We start from the raw sequence: 25,297 nt of genomic DNA, 5'->3' as shown, positions 1-25,297 counted from the left end.
GAGGCATGAGTATTTACATTCGTACGTACTTCGCTTACTACTAACACCGGAAGCCGCAAATTGTCCTGTTTGTAACGCCTAACACACCTTTTCTTCACCCGTCGGTCCTGGGCGCGCATATTGTCTTGTTTTTATATGAACCAGCCGCGCCATGTCTGTCTACCTATGTTCAGGTATCCTTAAAAATATTCTGCACAACGGGCAAATATTCCACGTGACGTCGCGTTGAGTCGTTGTCGTCCGGGTCTCTACGAACACCGAAAGGCGCAGAATTTATGGAGATATGACGCCATGAACGACGTCGACCGTAGAGAATCGGTCGTCCGAGTCACTGCGAGCACACTTAAAATCGGTTACCTGACAAGCCTTGCGGTATGTGATGTTCTTAACCTTTATATTGTTACTTCGGCGTAAGTCAACGGAGAGGATGCAAATTGTTGGAATGTTCCTTAATTGAAGGAGCCCTTGACAATGCCCATCCATCAGTCCGCGTATCTTTTTCTTTACGCTGCGGTGACTCAGTTTCCTAATCCGCCATTGTCTAGCTCTCTCTCTCAGAGATTCATTACGATATATTTCGACCATCTCGGTCATGCTTTCTCACTGAGCTCGTCAAAAATAGGGCATATTTTATGGGCTGGGGATTCAGCCCCGGCATTGGCCGCGCTGCATAGTAACCGTTTAGTATATATATATATATATATATATATATATATATATATATATATATATATATATATTACAGCTCCGCATATTTCATAAGCGGGGCTGCAAAATTCAGAGGGGCTCGAAGACCAGTGGAGATATTTGTGCAGTTTGAATTGTTTATGGTGATATGTTGATCACATGGGCCTGCATTGAAAGGGCAGAGACAAAAATGGGAAGGGGCAAGGATATCACGGATAGAGATTCGAAACTCCATGACTGTTTTTATCTAAACATGCGCAAAGCCGCTAACGTTAGTGCAGTTGCATCCTCCAGAATCGTTCATTACACGTCACGCCCTCGCCAAATGTTTCGAAAGGATCGCAGGCACTCGCTGGTTATGGCCCGACAGTGGCAACCACCCAGAAGGGGTCGCTTCTACCGGGCCAGCTGTCCACCGCTCTGGCAAACGAGCCAGTCATTTGCCGGTCTGTTTCTGCCAGGGTCGTCAAATGTCACGCCCCGCGTCGGTGGCAGCGTGCCGCGCGTCTCGCAAATGTCGGCTCCGTCGCCCCCGTGCGGCGCGTGGACACGTCTGAGGCTCCCCGCCCCGCTGTCTCCGGACCAGAACAGCTGATCGACCGCCGCTGGAGCCGCCGGCTCATCCCGGCGCCGGCCGGCGCCAGGTGTTTTTCTGCCGTCTGCAAACCCGGCGGCGTCGAAATCGATGGCCTTGTTTGTCGGCGACGTTTCAGCGCGCGCGCTCCGCCGCTGCCGAGCGCTCCGTTGGCCGGGCCGCGTCCGAGCTGCGCTGCGTTCGCCGCGCTTGCCGCGTTGGAGCGCGGCCGCGGACGGCTGCGCGGTGCGACGCGCATCCCGCGCGCAGTTGTCGACGACCAATCGCCCTGTCAGAGCCATCGGTCTATCTCCGTGGCGGTACTGCGGGCCGACCGGCTCCGGCTCCGCGGGGACGCAGTGGCCCATCTCCGTGGCGGTGCTGCGGACCGACCGGCTCCGGCTCCGCGGGGACGCAGTGGCCCATCTCCGTGGCGGTACTACGGACCGACCGGCTCCGGCTCCGCGGGGACGCAGTGGCCCATCTCGTTAGCGCCGCCGGAGCCCGCCGCCCACTGGTGCGTCCGAGCCCCGCCCACCGGCCCCCGCCGCGGGCCCGGCGGGGCGCGCTGTCTGCCCGCTCCAGCCCTCCTCCCTCGCCGCGTCACCGCCCGCCGCGGCGGCGGACGGAGACGCGGCCGGGAGGGGCGGCGGCGACGTGGGTGGACGCCCGTTACGTGGCGCCGGCGGCGGACGGCGAGCCTCTGCGAGCGAGGCCGGCTGGCGCTGCCGTGACAGGTCACATCAGCGCTGTGTGTCACATGAAGCCCGACGGACCGACGGGTGTCGCTGGCAAAATAGCAGCGGGTTATGCGTGGCCGCAGTGCGTGGGCAGTGGCAGGGGCGCCAGTGGCCCACGGATGGTGCCAATCGACGATCCACTTCCGGTGTGGGATTGGAGAATGATCGCCAGGGCTGTAATTTCCTATTAAGCAGGGTGGGCTCCACCCCCCCCCCCCCCCCTCCCAATGCAGAATTCAGCCACCCTCCCCCCACATCTTCGAGGAGGAAGGGAACCAACTTCGGAGAAAACACCGTCCGTTGGCGTGTTTTGGGACAGGTTGCGTCATTTTTCACTGCTCAGCCCCCACTCCCATCTCATTCAGCTAATCTAGGCCCCTGCTGGGCGCCCAGCGTCGGCCCCGTCGGATCCGGGGTGTTCCGGACGCGGTGACAGGTGACTGACAAGCATATTTGGTCAGCGCTCGAGGGCCACCGCCTCCGGAACAGCACACAGTGGGATTGGACCCGGAGAGGTGGGTCAAGACCCATTCCTCTCCGGGGTGCGCTGTTCATTCGCGTTGGATATTCACAAATATTTGTGAATGTGGGCTGTTGTGTCAGGCAGCGCGTCTGTTGGGGCAAGTCCATCGATTGTGTTGGTTTTGATTTATATCAGCATTCGCTGGATTTCGGCAGATGGTTAACTGCGTTTCGGCAGCTTTGGAGACCGCGCTGTCGTGCCCGTCCGAATATTTAATGCAAAGCCGACATTTTGTTCTCGAGTTCCCAGTGTGACGCGAGTGAACATCGGACGACCATATGAACGGCTCGCTGAGGCGACGGTATCTCTGCCACACTCTGTCGCGTACGTGCGTTTGTCATGTGTGGGCACGTACCGTCCAGCCCATCCGAACGCTGTCAGCCGCCTGTGCTGGCCTCGTGCGTGTTGGGCACGTAATTTCACAACACAATGCCACTCTCTCAAGTGGCAAGTTTGAATGCATCGAAGTTGCTCTTAGTAGATTATTTCGCAACGTTAGGTTTGTCGACGTGTTTCCACCCTCAATCTTCCTACATGTACAAGCGCTTCACCTTTATCATGGTTCGACTCTGCAGCCCTCTAGCCTCCCCTCCCCCGACGGCTTCACAACGGAACAGCGCAATCTGGCACCGTCGTACGCACGTGGCGCCCCACTCTCCCGGGTGTGAAGAGCAACGGTGCCCCGGCCCGGCCCGGTGGGCTGTGATGTAGAGCGCTGGGTGGAGTGCGGCGGTGCCCCGGCCCGGCCCGCTCGGTTGTGATGCAGAGCTGTGTGTGGAGTGCGGCGGCGCCCCGGCCTGGCCCGCCCCGGCCCGGTCGGTTGTGATGTAGAGCTCTGTGTGGAGTGCGGCGGCGCCCCGGTCCGGCCCGCCCGGTTGTGATGCAGAGCGCGGCAGGAACACGTCGCGCTCGATCGGCTCCGCCCGGCCGCGGTGAGGCCCGCTAGCCCTGTCCCCGCGACGGCGGCTCTTTGTCCGCCGGTGCCGCTCTGTGTTTAGCGCGTGCCGCCGACGGCAGGCGGGGCCGGGCGGGGCGGCGCCCGTGACCTGGCCCGGGAAGCCGGCAGGGTGTGGTCAGGCCGGCCTAGCGGCGGCACTGCAGGAGGGAGTGGTGACCGGAAGCGGGCAGAGCGTGTTAGACGCATCGGCCGAAGGTGTTGGTTCCTCGAGGCTACGTTTGCTTTCATATCTGCATCCCCTGTGATCTAGGAGGCGGCGGGTGCAGACCTAACGCACGATTTGAGGGTATCGGGAGCAGAGGGTGTGCTGTGGTAGAGTTCGGAGTAAACAGCATGATCCGGCTTTAATTCTGACGAGATGCGTCCGCCTAAACTCCACTAAACTCCTTGGTGTGCACGGAACACTACCGCAGGCGTGCGTATCCCAGCCGACGTCTCTCTGTGGGTTCCGCTTCTCTTGACGCTGCCGACTTCCCTCTGTGGGTCCCGCTCCTGGTGATGCTGCCGATGTCTGTGGCCCCCGCTCCTGCTGACGCTGCCAACGTCTCTGCGGCCCCGCTCCTGCTGACGCTGCCAACGTCTCTGTGGCTCCCGCTCCTGCTGATGCTGCCGACGTCCCTCTATGGCCGCCACTTCTACTGACGCTGCAGACGTCGCGCTGTGGGTTCCGCTCCTTCTGACGCTGCCGACGTCGCTCAGTGGGCAGCCAACCTGGGCGCCCGCTCCCCCACCGTGTTGCCACACTTGACGGACTGGGAAATTCCACGGCATTACCTGTGGTCGTGCCGTGCGACTGTGACGGCTGACGCTCGGCAGCGCGCCTGACTCGGTGACGGGCCGCGGTCGACGGCACCGCCTCCATTTCGTCACGTGAGCGTGTGAGCGATGTCGGCCTGATCACAGCTGGCATCGAGCCGTTGGTGTAGGCGTTGATTGGCCACTCGCGGGATCGTGACGGAGATTTGCTGCTGAGAGTTTCCGCAAAAGGATGATGAGCCGTGGCCAGGTCGCGGAGCGAGCAGGAGCGTCTTCAGAGGGGACAAATCGAGCGCATGCGTTACTGCTGATGTCGGGTGGTGAGCACGAGAAAGCCATTAGACTCGGCATGCCTCTTCTGTCTGTCTCGAAAGGTCAGCGCCGTATCGGGCGTTGTTACGTGTCGAGTTCCTCGTTACCGTCCGTGGCCAGAACCATCCCAGCTCCAGTCGTCACTGTGCTCCCGAACTGAGGCAGAGATGCGGCGGTCGGCAAGCCGTAAATTCGCCGCAGTGGGTGTCAGCGAGTCGCCGCAGTGGGTGTCAGTCATCCATGGCTCGGAGTGGTTTGGTCCGTTGGACCGCGTCGACACGAGCGCTGGACGGTGATATCTGCCGGTGCTTGGGCGCTGCACCGCCGGTGCTCGGGCAGCGCCGTAGGGCTGGGTGTACGCACGTTTGAGGGGAGCGCCACAGGCCTCCTCGGGGTAAGGGCGATTGCTGGCTAGGTGGGTGTTTCAGAGACGCGGTGGCTTTGACTGCTGCTATGCTACCATGCCGGCGGTTTTGACCGTGTTGCCGAGGCACCGGGATGCATAACCGTCATCGTGGGCAAGCGTGATGCGTTTTCTGCACTCGCGTCCAACTGCGCATGCGCACGGGGTGGCACACGTGGTGATGGCTGTTGATCCGAGATACTGACAGCGATCCCCGAACCGAGGGCGTCCGTCTGCCGCCGCTGGCGATAGGGCACCGTGACGGGCATCCGCCCACCAGACGCTGGGCTGGCTCGGAGGAGCGGGCTTCGGCCTTCGGCGGCGCGGTCCGGCCGCGCTTGACGGGTGGCAGCCGGCGGGCGGCACCTCCGGCTCCCAGGAGGCGCCGCCTGGCCCGCCCGCGCCGCCTCCACCCGTGTCCAGTCGGCGCGCTCAGCACCGCTTCTCTACCCCGCATCCAGCCGGCGCGCCCAGCACCGCCTCTCCACCCCGTGCCCAGTCGGCGCGCTCAGCACCGCTTCTCTACCCCGCATCCAGCCGGCGCGCCCAGCACCGCCTCTCCACCCCGTGCCCAGTCGGCGCGCCCTGCAGCACATGTTCGACCAACATGTTAACGCTTTCAGGGAAATCAAGCCCCAACTGGGTGATTGGGAATCCTCCCATCGCCGAAGCCGCTTCCAGGAAGTCGCCCTTTGTAGGCTTCGGTTGGGTCATACATATGCAACACACTCGTTTTACTTGACGCGTAGGGATGTGCCACGGTGTGATAGATGCGGGGACCGGTTGTCTGTTGAACATGTGCTCGTCTCATGCCGGCGCCTTGAGACGGAGAGGCGACGATTTTTTCCTCCAGCGCCCCTTCATCGGTTACTCGGTCGAGACCCATGTGGTGATCTCGGAGATATACTCGCATTTTTAGCACACATTGACTTTGACGTCTTTTTCACTCACCCCTCAGTGTAAGTGCGCCAGTGATACTACCTGTTATTAGTTGACAACATACTTATCGCGTCGTCGCAGAGGTAGATAACCGTCATCGAGTGGGCGCAAAATGGCCCTGATGCCGACGCGCCCTTAAAAACCAAATCACCACCACCACCATCGGCGCGCCCAGCACCGCCTCTCCACCCCGTGTCCAGTCGGCGCGCCCAGCACCGCCTCTCCACCCCGCATCCAGCTGGCACGCCCAGCACCGCCTCTCCACCCCGCACCCAGTCGGCGCGCCCAGCGCCGCTCATCCGTCTGTGGGGCCCAGCGCGGTGGGACGGGACGCGCGGTGACGCTCATGCCGTCCCGCTGATGATTGCGGCCCGGTGGTTTGCGGAGCCGGCCGGCCCGGTCAGGCCAGGTCGTGTCTCGACCGCCTGCCGCCGGACGTCGGCTATGCAGACTAGGGATTGTCCGAGGCGTTACTTTCGGCGAACTCTGGCGCGCCAGCCTTCCGTGTCGGGTCAGACGGCGAGGCCGTGGTGGCGTGATCTCGGAATCGGAGACAGTCATAGTCTTGGAAGCCCGGTCATTGTGCTGTCACGTTAGACGCAGCCGGTGGTTGCATGGCTCCTCCTGTGCTGGGTACCTTTGAAGGTCATTGTGCCAGCTTTGCTACCGTCTACTGCAATATTCCTGGCGGACAGTACACTAGCCTGTGTATCAGTTCGTTTCCCTGGTTATGTTGGTGGTAAATGTTGGAGCATCTCGATTTTAGTCCATAGGATGCCTTGTGTGATGTTTTGAAGGCATGTGAGGTGGTGCGACATATCTAATTTATCAACTGCCGTCTTCAAACCAATTTTTAAAACGGGTTAACCAGCAAGCTGAGTGACCGCCATTGGGAGTGTCACTCGTGCGCTGTTAGTATGACGTCATATGACACGCATCCTCTGTGTCCGCAGGTGCTCGGAGAGACGCCAACGATGAAGTGGACGAGGCTGTGGTAAGTTGCTGTCGAGAACATTCAGACTTCCAGCCAAACGGGCCTTCCCTTTTTCGGAAGTGTTGTCTTCGTTGTGAAGGCACGGAACGTTTTTCATCCTGCCACCAGTGTGCATGCGTTTTACCACGGTGTGATGAGTGTGTCAGGACTGCAAGGTTCGATACATGAAATGGTTACGAACAGCTTTTCGATTGTAAGTGATCTGAATGGCGCATTTTAGTTGCACAGCAGCTGAGCCGCGCTGCATGCGCGAGTAAAGAATGTCACATACAAGTCTTTCCATAGACATTTCTTGCACGCGCGACCAACAGTACACGGCGGTTCTGAGCACGGTGTGGAATAATAAGCGGCCTGTGTACATTCACCAAAGAATGGGGCGACCGCCTGACCTTGACAGTCTTGTGTACACTCCGTGTGCCGGTTTGCCGACTGGTGCGGCGGCGTTCTGCCCCGACGGTGACCCTGCGTGACGTCCGCGCCGATGTGATCTCAGCTCGTGACCGGCGCCGGCCGGGCCCGATTGTCGGCGCTGAGGGCCGCGCGGTCCGTGCCGCCCGGCCGGCAGCGCAGGCGCCGGCCGGCCTGGGACGGCCGGTGCCGGCTGTAGGTGTCGTCGTGACCGGTAGGCGTCTCCCGTGATGTTGGACTGCGGGTGGCGATCTGACTTTGCGTGTGGCTACCCGGCAGCGAGGGAACTGACTTGATCTCTGTTAGTCGCTGTGCAAGGACTTCACATTCCACCGCCTCGTGATACTGTGGGCAGCGTTCGTGTTGTGATGCGGGAGCCAGGGAACACTTTTGCTGTTGGATTGCCACCCGGACACCGCTCCCCCTGATCGGAAACTCTTCACGCGCCAGGCTTTAATGGCACAACACTTCATGTGAATTCGGAGTAAATGGCTCGCGTGCGAACGTGATGGAACGCCTGCATCGATTTCAAACATATGGTGCTGATGCTGTGATTTCGTACTTGACCTGTCGGCGCGGGCACCCGAAACGATATCTCCATTCAGCCGGTCGGACCGATCCGCTGGCCGTATCTGACCCGACTGACCCCTGGACGGGAATGACGGCCGCTCGCTGCCCGGCCCCGGGCCCGCGGCTGTTGAGAAAGGCGAAGATTAATCGGCTCGGGGCCCGAGAGCGCCGCATTCAGCCGGGTTTTCGATCGGAGACAGGCTGAATGGAGCCATTTAGATAATAGACTGCGTTCGCTGCCGGATCCGACATGGCCTTTTCCGTGTTGGGCAATGCTGGATGCATAACCGTAAATTTATTGACGCCTGTCGGAAGGGAAAGTGCTCGGCCCGACCACAAAAGCGCTACGTAGCGTTCGTGAGAATTGTCAACAGTGTGTGATACCGCGCATTTCTAACGTTGAAACCGCATTCCCAACCAAACCAGACCACAGCCAGTGCTCACGACCCTGCCGCTTGCCACGGACGGCCATCAGGTGTGATTGCATCGCGATTGCGGTTCGTGACGGCTGTCCGTGCACGAACATGTACCCCAGGCGCCTCTTCACGCAGCAATCATCCCAAATAGGCAACACAGCAGACCCGGCCAGCACGTCACGCCTTTACCCTTTTCACCAAGCGAAGCATGGGCGCTGATGCCGACCGTGGCGTCTCCGTGGAGACAGCAGACGAACGGCGGCTGGTGGTGCTCGGAACGCCGGGTGGCCGCCCGCGCGCCCGACGTGGCTGGGTATGCTGCGCAATATGTGGGCCGCGTTCTGCTTTGTTTCCCCCACTAATGATCGACAGGTACGCTGTTACAGTAAACGGCCGAGCGTGGATGGCTCGCCGCGTTGCGGCCGACCGGCCCGGCTCGCGGGCGTTTGCGCCGTCCTTGCGGGCCGATTTGGCGGTGGCGGCGGCGGCACTGGTGTCGATTGCCTGATGGCACGCCGTGTGTTGGCGCAGCGAACGCGGCACCGCCCGCGCCATGTGAACTCGCGGCAGGCGACGCCTCGCCGCCTCGGGGGACGGCGGCGAGCTGGCCCCGGCCGGCCGGCGCGAGCTGCCAGCGGCGGCGGCTTCCGGCGGCGGCGGCAGCTCGCCGCACAGGCTAATGGCGCGGCCCGGAAGCGGGCCGATCGGGCCGCTTGAAGCGGCGCTCGGCGCGGCTTTGTGCCGTATCGATTCGTCAGGTCCGGGGCGGCCGCGCCGGGCCGGCCCGAGCGGGCTCCCGGCAAGGTCGAGGACGACTCCGGCGGCGCGGCGTTCTGCCTCCAGTTGCCGGCCTCCGGGCTGACTCCAGATGGCCTGCGGGTGGACTGATCTGACTGATAACCCCCCAGTGTTACTCGGGTGACTCGGACTGAACATGGAATCACGGGACTGACATGACTGACAGCCGTCTTGGTTGACTCCGGATTTACTCCCGCCGTGCTCCGCGCCGGTCCGCTGTCGGCGGCTGGCTGGAGCCGTTGTCCAACTCGACCGGCTCCGTCGCCGCATCAGCGGGACGGTGGGCACGGCGTCACACCGCGTTCCGCCAGCGGCGCGCGCGTGGCCAGACGGTACCGCGGCTGCCAGCCTCCTCCGCTGGCTGACTGGCTGGGCGGCGGCACCTCGGCAGGGCGCGCCCGTCAGCCGGCGGCGGTGGACTGACCCCCGCCTGTCAGGTGGCGGGCGATGACACGCCCCAGCGTCGGCGGCTGTCGGCGCCGGTGGCGCGGCCGGGCCGCGGCGCCGCCGGACGCGCACGCCCCGGCCATCCGTCACACTTTGTCCGTCAGGTGTGTGACGGCCGGGCGTGGCGGCCGACTGCGGCTGGAGGGGCGCTGTGGGCAGCGCGAGAGCCGCCGGGCCAGGGCGGAGATCAGCCGTACTCGGGAGCACGTTTGTTGGCGAAGTTCGAGGCGAGCTCCGTGAGAGTGTGGCGCTGTTCGTGTCACGTCCAAGATGTCCTTCAGACCGTCGTGCGCTCATCATGGGCGCGGCTCAGGCCGGCGCACCGGCTCCGCGCACGTTTTCCGATGGGACCGAGGACGCTCTGAAAAGCGGCCGTCTTGTCGCCGCGCAACCGTTTCCCAGGGCCTTGCACAACCCAGCAGCGGACCGCCGTGCGCTCGGCTTCCGTCGCCGGCGTCATTGCCCACAGCTAGTGACATGGGCCGCACAAAAATCCGGAGCAGTCGGCGCGGCCGCCGGGTTCGGCCGGCTCGCTGCAGTAGTGTTTTCCCGGAACGTCGCGACGAGCCGTCCGTTTTTCCCGTAGGACGGTCCGGACGGTCCGGACGGCGCCGTAGGACGGTCCGGCTGCGAGCCATCCCGCGCGCTCGCCGGCGTTTGTAACGGGGCGGCGGCGGCTGGAGCGGCCTAGTCGGCCGGAGCCGGCCTCGCCGGGGGCGGCCGGCTCCAGGTGTGGCACCCGAGGAGCTCGCGCCGACGACCGCGGCGTAGGACCAAGGCAGTGGGGATGGACGACAAAAACAGGCAATTCAGTTTGTTCTGCAGTCTCGTAAATGCAGGACGACTGATGTTTGAAGTAAACTTGTTCTCGTATGTGACGTGACAAGGAGGGAATACGAAAGCAGTTTTTTCGTGCCCATGTAATGTGAAAAAGACCGCTGGAAAAAGTGAGGAGAGCAAGTCTAATGATGAACTGTCGTTTTGTGCCCCTCGAATTCTTATTTTTCGGCGTCCAGTCACGGTCGCCCGGGGGGGGGGGGGGGGGGGGTAGTCACAGTAGACTACTGGCACGTCAAGTTCGTACAGATAAACTAGCGGTAAACCAGAGTGAAAGTGATAATGAGTAGTCGATGAGAGAACATCATCTGTCTTATAAATTTCGTGTGCCAGGAGTTGGATTAACGTGAGCGTGGTGTAGCCCTAAATAAATTGGGAAAATACAATTATATTTCTCAGATAAATAATTTGTGAAAACATCAGACGCTAAATTGATACAGCACGCCACAAAAATCCGCACCTCGTGTTACGGCTGTAGTGTAGTGTGTACCGGTCAGCGGTTACTTTAGGTATTTGTGGCGCGAATAAAACAGGCATATAGCCGACAGATGTGCATATTTGAAAACCAGGGGCGCTTTGTAGAGATCGAGCATCATCCACACACACACACACACGCAAACACACACACGCACGCACGCACGCACGCGCGAATGTTCCGTGTTCCGGCGCTTGATTTATTGGGCACCTGGTCTCTTCGCTATCCCGCTTATTTCAGGTCCACACAAGCCGTCCATTTTCTCTCGATGCTTCATCAGTTTCTCTTCAGCATCCCTCTCGTTCCTTTTCCCTTTCATCTTCCTCGCCAGTCTCCCGTCATCTTTTCACTCATATCAATCGATCTTTTCGACGCCAGAAGCCTGGACCATGTCATTTGATGTGGCACCTGTCATTTGTTACCTTGTCAAGGCCGCTTCATTTGTTATTTCACCCAAAACCTTTCTTTTTCCTTCGGCGCCTGGTCGTGTCATGGAGCCACCATTTGACAGGATTTCATGCGTGGCCGCCAGTGAGGAGAAACCACCGCTCATGCTCACCAATCTGTCCCAAGGTGCGGGAAACGCCTCCAGTCACCGGTGGTGTACTGTCGGCCCAAGCCCGTTGTTTTGAGGTGGGCCAGTGTCCGCCCAGCGTGGCTGCCGCCGACTGCGTCGACCTGACCCAGTCTGCTGGGTGACGGCGCCGGCGAGCCGCTGGTCCTCTGGCCCGTCTGGTCCGGTCCTCCGGAGACGGTGCCGGCGAGCCGCTGGTCCTCTGGCCCGTCTGGTCCGGTCCTCCGGCGACGGTGGCAGACGTCGCGACCAAACCCGGTTTTCAACTCTATTCCTGTCATGCGTCACGAGAGGTGTGATTGTCACGCAGACGTGGAGGGTCAGTGCCCCTGACTCCCATCATTCCCTTGTCTGTCGCTGGAGAGACGGTGGGAGAACTCCGCCACCTGTTCGATTGAAGCCGACGGGAGCCGCTCGATGCTCCGATTGGAGATGGGCTTTCTGCGCCGCAGCACGCTCTGTCAAGCAGACCGGAAAAGACGGTTGAGATGCTCATTTTTGGAGCAATATGCCCTTTTGGATTGGTGCGATACCCGGGGGCCGACAGCTGCGCCAGCCGCCCCAAGCTGACGGTCTCGTTCAGACAGCGGGCTCCATATCATTGGAGGGATGCCCTGAGTACGTTTGTTCGTGGCATGGGTCCACGCCGTTGTAAGCCACGTGACTTCCATGGCGATGCGCGTAGACTGGAGCGAGTTACGAAAGCGCGTGCTCCGCGTCCGCACGGCTGACGTTCGGAGTGTGTAGTGTGATAAGGCACGGTACGCGCTCCTGCATTCTAGCCACGTGCGCGTCACTGTCTACTTCATCTCTCATGCGCCGGAATCCCCTTGTGCGCGTAGGTGGTGGTGGTGTTGGTGGGAGGAGGGGGGGGGGGGGGGAGGGGGGCATGGCTGTCGCTCTGGGCACACCCATGTGGCCGAGGTCATCCCCCCCCCGCCCCCACTCCCTCTACGCTTTCGTCTCTGCAAACAGTGGGTGTGCTATCGCATCGACGTGTCGCGCCGTCGTCGCCCGGCTGTTGACTTTTTACGCCCACCTCGCCTGTGGCCTATCTACTCATAGGACGGACCCGCGTCACGCCGCGCACGTGCCTTGTCGGCGGCGAGCTCTGCGCTGCGTGGTGTCGGTGGCTGCGGCGCTATGAGCGACACCATGTAGCCGCCATGGGGCGTCATATGTGATGCCACACTAGAAGCACAAGACACAGCACCATACAGCTCAAACATAGAAACAGGCGGTATCGCCTCGCGTGCAGAACATAGTCGCCTGCTAGCGCTTTGGCCAGGTCCATGGGTTTGGCGTGTGGGGTAAACCATTTGAAGGATTATATCAAGTTCAAGTGGAAGTGAAGCGCATGCAGGCTGGATAACTTACGACCATAGGCCATAGCACTGGGTGTTTGCGTGCAGGTCAGGCTTGTGTACATTCAAATATAGTAGTTCATATCACTTGAAGAGATTTGCGCTGCTGATGACGTTTCTAGCGGCATTTTTTCGCGAAAGAGTTTTCAGATTTCGTAGAAGTTACGTGGGTGAAGACGGCGAGTAGAGGCGCCATAAAACTGTCGGTCCATTTTTCTCTCCTCATTTTCCATTTGCGCACCGTTCATTTCGTGGAGACCATACGGAGACACCGATCGCGGTCGTTATCGTACCACCTGGTTGAAATCCGAGTAAAGTATAGTCTCTGTTCGCCCGTAGTTGGAAACCAAGACGCTGGGTTTCTGAAAATCACGTTCGCTTGCTTGCCCATGAAAGTTATTATTGTCGGCACCATTTCCGTGTTTGCTGCCTTGTCTGCGTTGCTGCCGCCCCGTACCTCCAGGAAGAGACATGCACAGCGTGGCGTGTTTCGGTCGTGTTCCATTCGCGGCGTGACCTCGTGACATGGAAACTGCGGTTGTGACTCCCCCGCGACGATCTGTCATCATCGGGCTCCACGCAGCTCCTGCCCGGTCCGCCAGCGCGGGATACGCCCGCCTCCATGCCACCGTTCCGCTGGCCGCCGGGGGCTACACAGCGGCCGCGCGCGCCGCCCGGCCTCGGCCGCCCCACCGCACGAGTGGGTCGGCGATTGTGCGCCGACAAAGGCAGCCGCGTGCCGCGTGCCACGCCGGCCACGCGGCCCGCTCACTCAGAGACGGCGCCCGGCCTTTTTCACCGCGTGGCCGCCCGACCCGCCGCGAGTGTGAACGCTCGAGTGGCCGAACTCGGCGGCGCGCGAGGGACGCTTTTGAAGGCGTTCATAGTGCGCCACGACCTAGGCCTTTGTGTCGTTCGCGCACTTGGCTATGCATAGGTGACGTTCAATCGGACTGTGTTGTTGTCCAGTTTTTGGGCCGAGGCCGGCCGCTCGGCGCGGGGCACCAGCAGGCGGATGCGGGCTATTAGCGCGGCGCCGTCGCTGACGCGTGAGGTGCCGGGCGAAAGCGGAATGCCACGGCGTTTCGCCGCCTGGATCTGCATCTCTCCCCGAGTGGCGAGTCGCGGTCGGGAGCCATGCTGTGGCCGGGTGACAATAGTGTTTACAGGAAGCGGCAGCGGTTAAATTCCTCAGGTGCGTGATGTGCGCTGCTCGTGTGGTCAGACTGCAGGGCGCCGGCGGCGGCCGTCCGAACTGGAGGCAAACTGGCGTGTTCGTCAGATCTCGTCAATCCCAGTAGAGACCTCTTGAGCCCGATTTCCTCGCTCAATGCGCGTTTCAATAGACAACAAACTTGACAGCCACGCAGCAGCCACTGTCGGAAGCCGGCGCGCTGCCGTTTCAATAGACAACAATCTCGTCAGCCACGCAGCAGCCACTGTCGGAAGCCGGCGCGCCGCCGTTTCAATAGACAACAAACTCGTCAGCCACGCAGCAGCCACTGTCGGAAGCCAGCGCGCTGCCGTCGTGCGCGCTCACACGCCTCGACAAACGACCGGCCGGCGCCAGCCTGACTCCGCCGCTCCGTTCCAGGCGAAGACGTCCGTGTCGCGGTCGACGAGCGCGCCGCCAGCGCGGCGAGCAGTGCCGCAGAAGGCGGGCGGTGGCGCGGCCAACGGCGCCGCCCCGACCACCAGTGAGTGCACCTGTCCGCTAATGAGGCGCCGTCACCCGGCGCGCGGCGCTAGACTGACGCCGGCTGGCGGCTGGCTATTAATTTGACGGTGGTCTGCGCGAGGGGCATGACCGCGAGGTGTCGCCCGCCCGGCTGGGCGGGGCTCGGTCGCGTGAGCGGCGCTGGCCCGCTGGCCGGGAGGGCCGTGGAGAGATGACGCACCGCCGTCGACAGGCGCTGGACTCGAACCTACGGTGGCTGGAACGAAAGCTGGCATGGGGTTGGGTGCTTGTTCGGTGCTAACGGGACACACATTTACTGGGGACGGTGCAACGCTGTGGACGGCGCTGGACTGGCAGAGCTGGGCTGCGATTGTCGTCGCACGAGGTGCCGGGCTGCGGGTGGTGCTGTGCCGGTAGCTCGACTGGTTAACTGTGAGCTGAATAGTGCGCATGTGGGACGGACTGTGCGCAGCCGCGCCATCCGCCCCGTCCTCCTCCGTCTCCTCCGGAATGCTAACCGGAGGCCGCCCGGGCCGAATATTAACCTGGATGAACGTGCCGTAGTCGTGGCATGCTGGTCGCCTGCCTGTGAATGTCGCCGTCACCCGGCTGTGCCTGCTGAGCCCGGGTGGCGGCGGCGGCTGAGCGCGGCCTGCGGTGACGCTCCGCCGCCCTGTGTCGCCCTCAGCGTCCCGTCGTCAGGTCAGGGTACGCCCCAGGTCGCCCAGCGCCGGCCGCAGGCCATCGGGTAAACTAACGCTGCATACCGCCTCTCGCCGTCCTCAGCGCTTGCTTGCGATCTCATGCGCTTGCCGCGCTGTGTTTGTGTGTGTGTACGCCTGAGCTGCCCGCGTGTTTGCTGGCGCTGGCCAGGAGCGTCTCCGTTCGGTGTCATGTCGCTGTCGTCTCGTGCCGACACTGGGGGCTCGTGCCGATGTCCGACGCTTGTGCACCGATTCATGTATTTATTCATGTAGTGCCTCTTGCCGCTTGAGTCTTTTACGCAATTTTTATCTATTACACCAGCAGGGACTCAGCTTTGCATGCGCAGTGAATCAGTGCCGAACTGTAGAGGTCGCTGGAAACCCCACCCCAGCCCCTACTCCCACGCAACAAGCGGGTGACGCGCTCAGCGCCGCCGCGGCGTCTCGGCCGACCGCAGGAGCGTCGGCGCCGGTCAGTGGAGCAGACGGCCATTTGTCATGCTCGTCAGCCGCCGGCCGCGTGCGCTCGCGCCGCCCGGCCGGCCGGCGCGCCGCCGTCAATCACCTGCGCCACTAATGGCGCGCTGCGCCGTGGCCGCCGCGGAGCCGCGGAGCCGCGGCTGCTCGGGCGGCGGGGGCGGTGGGGCTGGGGACCGAGCGTTCTCGTCAGGAGGGGGTCCGAGTCCACCGCACCCCGCGGGCCCGGACTGGCGAGCGCGGTGAGGGGTTCATTCCCGACCTCGGCAGTGGCAGAGCAGAGCGGAGGCGCGACCCGGCGTCAGCGCTGAAGAGGCGGGCCTGTGGGTGACGCATGGAATGGGGCGCATCAGCGAAGATTCATCGCGCTTTACCGGTTTCCGGGGAAGAACTCTTCCAGCTAGCGGGCTGGCGAGCGTGGCCGGCCGGGGAGTCCCCACCGTGCGCTGGCGAGCGGCTGGGGTGTGCTGCTGAGTCAGCTGCCCATGGACCGAGTCAGGGCCCCGCTGGGTGGGGTCGCAGACGGCGCCGGTCCCGGTCGATGTCGATCGATGCGCTCCCTCCACTCCATGAGGAGTCATTAACACTAGTTATGCGAGGGACTGCGACGGCCGCCGACTTCAACCGCAGCATGATTCTGCTGGCGGGTTTCTGCGCCGGACCAGGTCCTCGCCGTGAGCGTGTCGCAGCTGGCGATCCCCTCGCCAGTCCTGGCGTCTGTCTGCCTGCCCGCTCCCGCGTGATCCTGTGCTGCTCGATGCCGCCTGCGGAGTTGCCTCCCGTGTGTCGCCGCCCTCCCGCATGCCGCTTGTGCTATGAGGTCAGCTGACGGACTCCGGGTGTGCTGGCGACATGGCCGGCCCGCTGAGCGATGCCGTCGCGTCCTGCTTCCCACTGTCTCGACGGGCCGGTTCGGCGCTGGGCTAGTTTTTACAAGCTGACTGACGGTAATTCGAACTCGACGCGTCGCAGGTGTGATGGATCATGAGCACGGTGTTCAGCGCCGCTAATGGGGATCATTAATTCGGTTTTCGTTTTTGCAATCGTTCGTCGTACAGTTCTTGCGAGTAACTCGCATGATCGTGCTAATCTTCGGTCAGCGAATGCTTGTTTTGAAAACAAAGTGGCCGTTTTTGCGCAACGTCCTAAACAGCGGCATGATGGTACGGGAAAATGCACGACATTCTCTAACCAGACATCCTCCATGATATGCTTGTATTACAGTTTTGTCAGCTCGCAGCGCTTCTGATCCGCCCGCTCATGTGAACAGCGCGCCTAACGCTTGCGCCACGCATTTGTGTCTGCCGGTGTCGCCGCTGGACGGCGCCAGCATCTATGTGCCCAACTAACTGCCTGTGCCCGCCACATACAGATGTCCGTGTGCGCCGTACGCCGTCTCTCGTCTCACGTCAGTCGTCTGCCACGTCATCAGTCTCAGGCACAGGTGAGCAGAGGGGGGGGGGGGGACTGGGGCTGGCCAAGCAGTCTTGGTCATGGGGGCAATTTGAGCTCGGCGGCAGACTCGGGCATTCAGCTTGCCGGGCAGACTTCGGGATCGCAGATCTGCCCCGGTCATGCCGCATACCTCAGCTATGACCGCCGCCAGGGAAGGTGAAGCTTGCTTCGGCCAAGCCTACTGGTCATGAATACCAGCTTAGAAGTTGCACGATTCTCTTGCAACTGTGCTGCACTATCTTATGCGCTGTATAAGAAGATCTCTCAGCGTGCTTGAATGTTGGGGAACTCAAATCGTCCTGAAAGAGAAGCCAAAAAGCGCTTGATGAAATCGTAAAGTGGCGATTTTACGCATCACACCTACATTTCAATGCACCTGTTTTCCACCCATCCTGTCGGGGAGCTGGTGGCGGCGGCTTCAGCAAAGGCCGAGTGCCGCGCCTCGGAGGCGCCGTTCCACGACTAATGGCCGCCCAGTTCCGGCCCGTCAGCCGCCGAGGCGGTGGGTGGGAGTCGGCGTGCCTTGCGTCGGACGGCGCCGTCGCGGGGCGTCGGCCGTCGTCGTCTGGGCGGCGGCTCACGGCGCCGGCCTCAATTGACGCCGTTCCAGAGGCCCGAGGCCCGTGACCGCCGCGCCGGCCGGAGCGGTGCGGCACAGGCAGCGGCGCCCGCCAGGTGCTTCCCCTGTTATGTAACGGCGTGTTCAGCTTATTTGATTCTGTCGGTCATCTCCACACTTTATTTTGTCCTAGACGCCTCCTTCGAGACCCCAGACGAGGGTTGTACAGGAGTCTGCGGGGCCACTGGCGGGTGCCCAGGCTCGGATGTGAGGTTGTGTTTGCGGTTTTAGCCGCATTTTTGTGCCCTTTTCGTAAACCATGGAAACCAGGGGCGGCTGCGCTTTGATGTAACCCTGGGGTAAATTTTGTGAGTGTTGCTTCACAGCGTGGCTTAGATTGTAGATTACCCTGTATTTAACTGCGCCATGTTATTTTAACTGGCAAACAGATGACCGGGCTTGGTCATCATCCGCGAGTATCGCGCATGATGACCTTTTACTTTAATGAACTCCCCGTTTTATTCAGTATAAAAGAACAAGAATTTAAAGATGACAGTTCGTGTGCACATGACATGACTTATGTGCTGTAGCAACATGGCAGGCCCACTGCATTAGTGCAGATGGCAATTCTGTCTCTGCCCTTCCTCGTAAATGTGACGATTACGTATTCATCTGTCATGGCGGTTAGGGGCGCTTCGGGAGTTTTAGTAGACATTGATGTGGTGACTCGGTACATTTTGACTTATCTGTTTTTAATTTGATTAAAACATTGTGTAACTCGGTGATATTTCTTTCGTAATCGCTATTATTTTTACATCTTCTTTCCAGCAGTGAGGCCACGGCCACGCCCGATTAAGCGTTTCCGTGGTTTGAAAGGCGGGGGTGGGGGGGGGGGGGGGGGGTCCCGGCGGGCTCCCGAGTGACTGGAGAAGACCATGGCCTCTGACGCCGTGATTTGACAGCGGGCCGCTGTGCGCCGCCACGCACGAGATGGTGCCGGCCGTGCTGGTGCAAGGTTGCAGCGGTACCGCCGCCATAAATCACCGAGACGCGGCCGCGGTGTCGGTGGTGACGGGGCCGGGGGAGCGCCCCGCGCCCATCCCGTCCAGGATGGGGCGCGCCTCGCAGATGACGTCATGGGTCAGGCGGCTGGTGAGAGGAGACCGGAAATGTCTGCGACTGCTCTGGCTGGCTGGACGCTAGAGGCGGGGAGGGGCTATACATATTGCATAGGCTTAAGGTATTCAACTGGTGACATGAATGCAGGTGCGGGCAACAAAGGACATACCATGATCGGTATCGCGTAGTGCCGCGTAGATCATCCATGGCTTCCATATGCGCTGCAGTGAGCGATACGCGTTAGATCTGCGACTCGGGGATGATGAAATCGGGACCCCGGCCGTTGTTAAACCGGGGAGTGGTTCCCCGCTGGAGGTTGTTTACCAGCGCCATCGGGCTGCCGGCGCGTCGCGTGCGACGCCATATTGGTGGAACATGGCCATGAAGTCCTGGCCGTCATTTCTCCCTCGGCATACTTTTATTGATACCTCGTAATGCATTGTGACAAGAAACTTTTACGATGACAACGTCGCCTTGACTCAGTGGTTTTTGATTGCGCATTACCGAACTTCTTCTGCCCAGGGGTCGTCGAGCTGCTATACTGACATCCGGGTAAATGCGATATATTCCCGTCAGTTGTCACATTTGTAATGAACTTGACATGACCAAGCATTAGTTTAAAATAAGTCGGGTATAGTGCTGCAGGTGCGCGTGACGTTTGTGGTCGTACCCGGTAGGGCTTCCTGCAGTGTCTGGCGGAACGGGACGGCCAGGAGCCCCCCCCCCCCCCCCCCTCCCCCTCTGCAGAGGCTCTAATGAATCGCCGGAGTCCTTGAGATGCTATCGCTCGTCTGACCTTGGCGGCGGGGTCGCCTATGGTCTGGTCGCCCGGCCCGTCCGCAGGTGCGACGCCCCTAGTCGCCCCCTCCCGCTTCCCGGCGACCTCTGCCCGGCAGGGCGCCTCGAAAAGAGGTCATCGTTTTATACCAACATCCCGCAGCATGGATGACGCTAACGTATTTGTGTTTCGTTGGCAAAGAAACATGCAAATCGTACATCCAGTGAGAATGTTTCGGACTTGCGCACCGGGGACACAGGGGGATAGATTGCTGACGAAAGAATCTTCGCTGACTTCACTTGGATATTAGTACCGCCATATCTGGCGACCCTGCTCCCGGTGCTCAGCTATCCAGGCTGTATGCCCGTGCCCTGAACACCTTTGCCTCAGCCATGCTTGTTTCGGCGCAATATCGTCTGATGACCACAACGGTGGCCGGCCTTGTTCTTATAAGATGCGGGATTACTTAAATAGCCTGCGTGCGACATGTATCAGGTTTCCACCGGAAGTTTAACAGCGAGGGGTTTTCGTGCTTCCTCGAGCCTGCTGAATCCCCGACACACGAGTATCGCCACCGGGATAGGGGCCGGTCAGTGCGGGCGGACACCGCGCCGCCGGCACGTGCCGGGAGCGAACGCCCTCTATGTGTGAGCCAGCGCAGAGGCGAGCTGGTGCAGGAGGGCGACTGGGCGACGTCGATCAGCGTATCAAACACCACAAACATCAACAGTCACGCAGTAGCGAGCTTCTGTTGTGGCAGCCGACAAACTGGATGAAAGACCGCCGGACTCAACGTCGATCTAGTCGATGGGGACATGTGATTGGCCTATTCGGCCGGTGATTTCGCCTGATGTTGTTGACATGACCTGTGGCGCACAGTTTCCTAACAGTATCATGGGTGGTAGCCGGCCAATCTGACGATAGTTGATCTACTTCGTAAACACCCTGCGAAGTTTTGATAAAGCACTTAAGCAGCTAAGCTCTGGATGTATTCTCTCTGTCCACCTACATTAATGAACACTTGTTGCAGTGAATGCTCATTGCGTTGCATACCCATAATGCGGGCTAAATTGGCTTCAGCTAATACGTCTCATATTATCATATTGTATCATCGGTGGTCTCATAATGCAGCTAAATGGTGTCAGCTCAGAGTCCCAGTTAAATTAGTTATGTGATCAGTGTTGGGCGTAGTGACGCTACAACACTGCTAAGAGATGCTCATGATAGCATTGAGTGCCTGGTTAAACCGGAATAGTTAACCCGTATCGAACAGCAGGTTAAGCTAAGGTAAACTGCAACGTTGAACAGCGGTGGGGCGTGAACGGGCATCGGATGCACATTGTCAAAATGGCAACCCAATCCAGCTTTGCATGAATTTCCGTTGCATGCAACTAAGATAATCAGTATTCTGTGTACTAAAGCTGTTTTGGAATCATCCTAGATCATCGTAGGCCCAATAGTTTGTTTTCCTTTCATCTTACTCTTCTTACCACAAAGTACGTAAGCGGGTAAAAGAGATGCAAAACAGCGGTAGAGGTTCAGACAGACACCAGTTATATACCTACGGTTCTACTCCCGTTCCGAACTCATCCTTCTGGGCTAATTATTCAGTGCGTGGAGCACTGGGTGCACACGTTTGACCTCCTGACGCCAGCGGTGGCAGCGCTGCCGCCCCCGCTCCCGCCTCGTCCGTGGCGAGCCGTCAGCAGCGCGCGGCGCGGCGCGGCGCGGGCACCTCCGCCCCCTCCTCCCGTCCGTGGCTAGCGGTCAGCGGCGCGGGCACCTCCGCCTCCTCCTCCCGCCCGCGTGCGGACGTCAGCGGCGCAGGCACCTCCGCCGCCTCCTCCCGCCCGCGTGCGGACGTCAGCGGCGCAGGCACCTCCGCCTCCTCCTCCCGCCCGCGTGCGGACGTCAGCGGCGCAGGCACCTCCGCCGCCTCCTCCCGCCCGCGTGCGGACGTCAGCGGCGCAGGCACCTCCGCCGCCTCCTCCCGCCCGCGTGCGGACGTCAGCGGCGCAGGCACCTCCGCCTCCTGCTCCCGCCCGCGTGCGGACGTCAGCGGCGCGGGCACCTCCGCCGCCTCCTCCCGCCCGCGTGCGGACGTCAGCGGCGCTGGGGTCAGGGACTCGCCGCTGGGGGGAGCTGTCGGCGGTGCTGTACGTGTCGGGCCGGCTCGTTTGTTCGCACCGCGCGGCCGCGTGGGCGGCGGCGAGTATGGTGCCCGCCCGCCGCCTCCCACGCGCCGCCTGTTGTGCATGCATCCGGTTTGCTGACGGTAGCCCAGCGCTGCGCGGTTGGAGATGCGGAGGAGGAAGTGGCCACGTCATCGAGCCGCGCTCGGACAGATTTGTTTGGCAGATGCGCAGGCCGTCTGTCGTGTTCTCATCTTGCATGCAATTGTCTCGATTTGTCTTGTCGCTTCCTTTGCTCGGTTAAATGCCTCGTTATCTGGTGCTCTCTGGCAAACAAAGGCCTTCTCCAGTCCTAAATTAGTTGCACGTAATCCCCTCCCCGCACTTAGTGTGTCAAACGGTACATTATGCCTTTCCCCGTGTCTCATGTCACATGAGACATCGGGGAGACCCCGTTCCTCCTGTCACCGGCTGATTGCAGTGCGACATCCTTAGCGGATAGGACCCGTTCTGCAGCCTGTCAACAGCCCGCCCCTGCCTGACCCGTGCCGCGCTGCCACCGTCGCTGACCGCCCCGCTCCCTCCACCCCTTAGCGGCTGGCGCCATCGACGAGGCCACGTTCATCGCGTCGTTCGAGCAGGTGCCCAAGGTGCAGCTGTTCTCGCCGCGCGACCTCGAGGACATCATGGTGAAGCTCCGCGAGACAATCAGCCAGCAGGGCAACGCCTGGGACGTGCGGACGGAGGCGGTGAGTGCCTGGGGGCGGCGGCGGTGGCACCGGCTGCTCCCGATGGAGCGAGCTGCTGATGAGGCAGCGAACCGGAAGGTGGCTGGGGCAGCGGCTGGTGAGGGTGGCCGGGGCAGCGGCTGGTAGGATGGCCGGGGCAGCGGCTGGTGAGGGTGGCCGGGGCAGCGGCTGGTGGGATGGCCGGGGCAGCGGCTGGTGAGGGAGGCCAGGGCAGCGGCTGGTGAGGGTGGCCGGGGCAGCGGCTGGTGAGGGAGGCCGGGGCAGCGGCTGGTGAGGGAGACCAGGGCAGCGGCTGGTGAGGGTGGCCGGGGCAGCGGCTGGTGAGGGAGGCCGGGGCAGCGGCTGGTGAGGGAGGCCGGGGCAGCGGCTGGTGATGGTGGCCGGGGGTAGCGGCTGGTGAGGGAGGCCGGGGCAGCGGCTGGTGATGGTGGCCGGGACAGCGGCTGGTGAGGGAGGCCGGGGCAGCGGCTGGTGAGGGAGGCCGGGGCAGCGGCTGGTGAGGGAGGCCGGGGCAGCGGCTGGTGATGGTGGCCGGGACAGTGGCTGGCGACATGCCGCGGGCAGCGTCTTGCGGCGACCGCGGCCGGTGTGCCGCGCGCCCAGACCGCGTACCGGCTTACAACAAGATCAGTTCTGGTGACGGACTTTGGTGCTGACGAGAAGTAGTCTAGAAGGTGGGCAGGGCTGGAGGGTTTGGACGACTGAAGAAGCTCGTCCCCCGGTCGTGAGCTGGTCTTCAATCTGGGTCAGCTGGTCACGCGGTGCCGTGTGGCGCGGCGCGTCTGATGCTGTGCTTGACTCCGTTCGCAGCTGAAGAAGGTCCGGGGCGTGCTGATCGCCGGAGGCACCAACTTCGACGAGCTGTACCAGCACCTGCGGCTGATGGAGCCCGCCCTCCAGCTGACCCTGCGCGACCTCAGGTGAGCGCCTGGCGCATCGGGTCATAGTCCGAACTCCATACGAGAGGTCGGGGTGGGATGTGCGTGAGGCCGGGTTACCTGGTGAGTGAGATCGGAATGGGGAGCCAGGTTATCAGGTGAGCGAGGTTGGGATGGGATGTATGTGGGGCCAGGCTGTCAGGTGAGCGCTCAGACCACCAGCTTTGGGCGGGTCTCGGGTGAGGGCGCAGGGCATCAACAGAGTGTCAGTAGAGATGCAGGGGTCATGTGAGTTGTCGAGAGAGGATCAGGCAGGGGGGTGTGTTCGAATGCGGGTGCATGGAATCACGTTTGCCTTAGTTATCGGGTGAGAGCACAGGGTCAGGTCAGGTTCGGGTGAGATGAGGATCTCACATAGCTCACCATCCCAAGTGTCGTGTGGTGGCTCATTGTTTATGGCAAATACGGGGTTGAAGCTGACGTTGCTGACAGAACCTCGCGTAACAGCCGCCTCAGCGTTTCGTGAAACTCTGGGTAGGGCCATGGTCCATAGAAACGGCGGGCGGTGCCCAGACGCATAAGTCCGTGTCAATGCTGAGAATACTGACCCTGCTATGTGACTGGGATGACGGTGGGTGTGAAGGCGGGGTCATTTGGTGACCGCTGGGTTTCTCGGCGGATTTGGGACAGCCGGTTGGGCCATACGTGGCTTTTCGCTGACGAAGAGCCAGAGTCAGCCAGCGAAGAACCATTGGTCCCATTCCACGCAGAAAATCGGGTAGGATGACGATGAATCGTATCAATGACCGGACGGCAAGGTAGGAAAGATACAGTATGATATATACTTTTGGTTTAAACTACTGTTTTAAATCTTGTAAAAGACTACTACTGCTCTAAGTTTGTCTTATAATATGTACAGATCGATTTCTAGTGAAACCTCGGACATCTTGGGTCAGTCAAAGGCGGGCTCAGAACGGCGATCTCGACCGTCAGTAGCCATTGTTAGTAGCGCAACCTTCAGGAGACTTAACCGCCGATCCAGCAGCGCCCGGGGCCGTCTGGCTCAGCCCCGTTGTAGAAGGCGCCCCTTATTTGGCGCCGTATTCGCATTGAGCTGGTGGTCGGGTCAGCCGCCTTTGTCGGCTTGAACTGCATTTATAATGGTATTCAAAGCAGGTATCGAGCATGCAGCGCTGGGCCGACCGTACGAAGTCACCGGACGCGCCAGACGAGGGTCCCGTCTGGGAAGAGGAGCCGCTGTTTGTTTTGAGCATGCACGGCTTGGGTGAACGCCTTTCTGGCGGGCCATTCGTGCATCGGAGGAAGGCGCATCACTACAAGTCCATGGTTGGCTCCGCAAAGGGCAACTTGAACGCATAATGCAATCTGGGTATCGTTGACGGACAGATGTGTGACGCAAGTTCAGCCCTCGCCCCAGAAGTCAGCTGGTCACTGATAGTCGCAGTCATGAGAAGAGGGCAATAAAGCACTTGAGAGCCTATCTATGGATCACAAAGCACCTTGAAGCGCGTGGCTCGACTTCAAGGAAATCGCTTTGGCGCCCCATAAATTAAGCCCGTATTACCGAACAATCAAATGATGTCATCTGATCGGGACGGGCAGTCTCTTTAGTGCTTTCGCCAGACGTGTTCCATTCGCGCCGATACGTGACGCCTGGTATCAGTATGACCTGACAGTTAAGTCGAAGGCTGTATGCACGGTCCGTACAGTGTAAGGCGGGATGTTGCCAGCCTTCCATGCCGCCGCGCCGTGGCTGATACTGCCGTCGGAACGGGCTGCGTCAGGGGACGCGTCTGATATGTCCGCTGCTGGATCAATAACTAATCTAGCCTGGAGTGCCACTCCATTAAGTGACAGAAATGACGCTGAAATGCCGTTTTATTAGTACTAACCCCAGTGTAGAACCCTCAGTAGGATTATCTCTCAAATTAGACGTGTATACGTGATGTATGCATGACGATTTGTGCAGGAC

General features: G+C 60.8%; 1 protein-coding gene across 1 annotated transcript in view; it reads left to right on the top strand.

The window, feature by feature from the left end:
• The window catches only part of LOC119110843 (CLIP-associating protein 2), a 45,393-nt gene that overhangs the window by 5,340 nt on the left and 14,756 nt on the right, over positions 1–25,297 (top strand). Inside the window, exons 2-6 of the mRNA XM_037234721.1 lie at positions 6,846–6,886; positions 14,370–14,472; positions 17,007–17,078; positions 22,272–22,426; positions 23,237–23,346. Of these exons, the coding sequence (XP_037090616.1) occupies positions 6,846–6,886; positions 14,370–14,472; positions 17,007–17,078; positions 22,272–22,426; positions 23,237–23,346 (481 nt within the window). The remainder of the gene's footprint in view (positions 1–6,845; positions 6,887–14,369; positions 14,473–17,006; positions 17,079–22,271; positions 22,427–23,236; positions 23,347–25,297) is intronic.

The sequence above is a fragment of the Pollicipes pollicipes genome, unplaced genomic scaffold (genome assembly GCF_011947565.3).
Source record: "Pollicipes pollicipes isolate AB1234 unplaced genomic scaffold, Ppol_2.1 Scaffold_7241;HRSCAF=8664_pilon_pilon_pilon, whole genome shotgun sequence".
In the NCBI taxonomy this organism is placed as follows: domain Eukaryota; kingdom Metazoa; phylum Arthropoda; class Thecostraca; order Pollicipedomorpha; family Pollicipedidae; genus Pollicipes; species Pollicipes pollicipes.
This window is presented reverse-complemented; position numbering and strand designations above follow the sequence as displayed.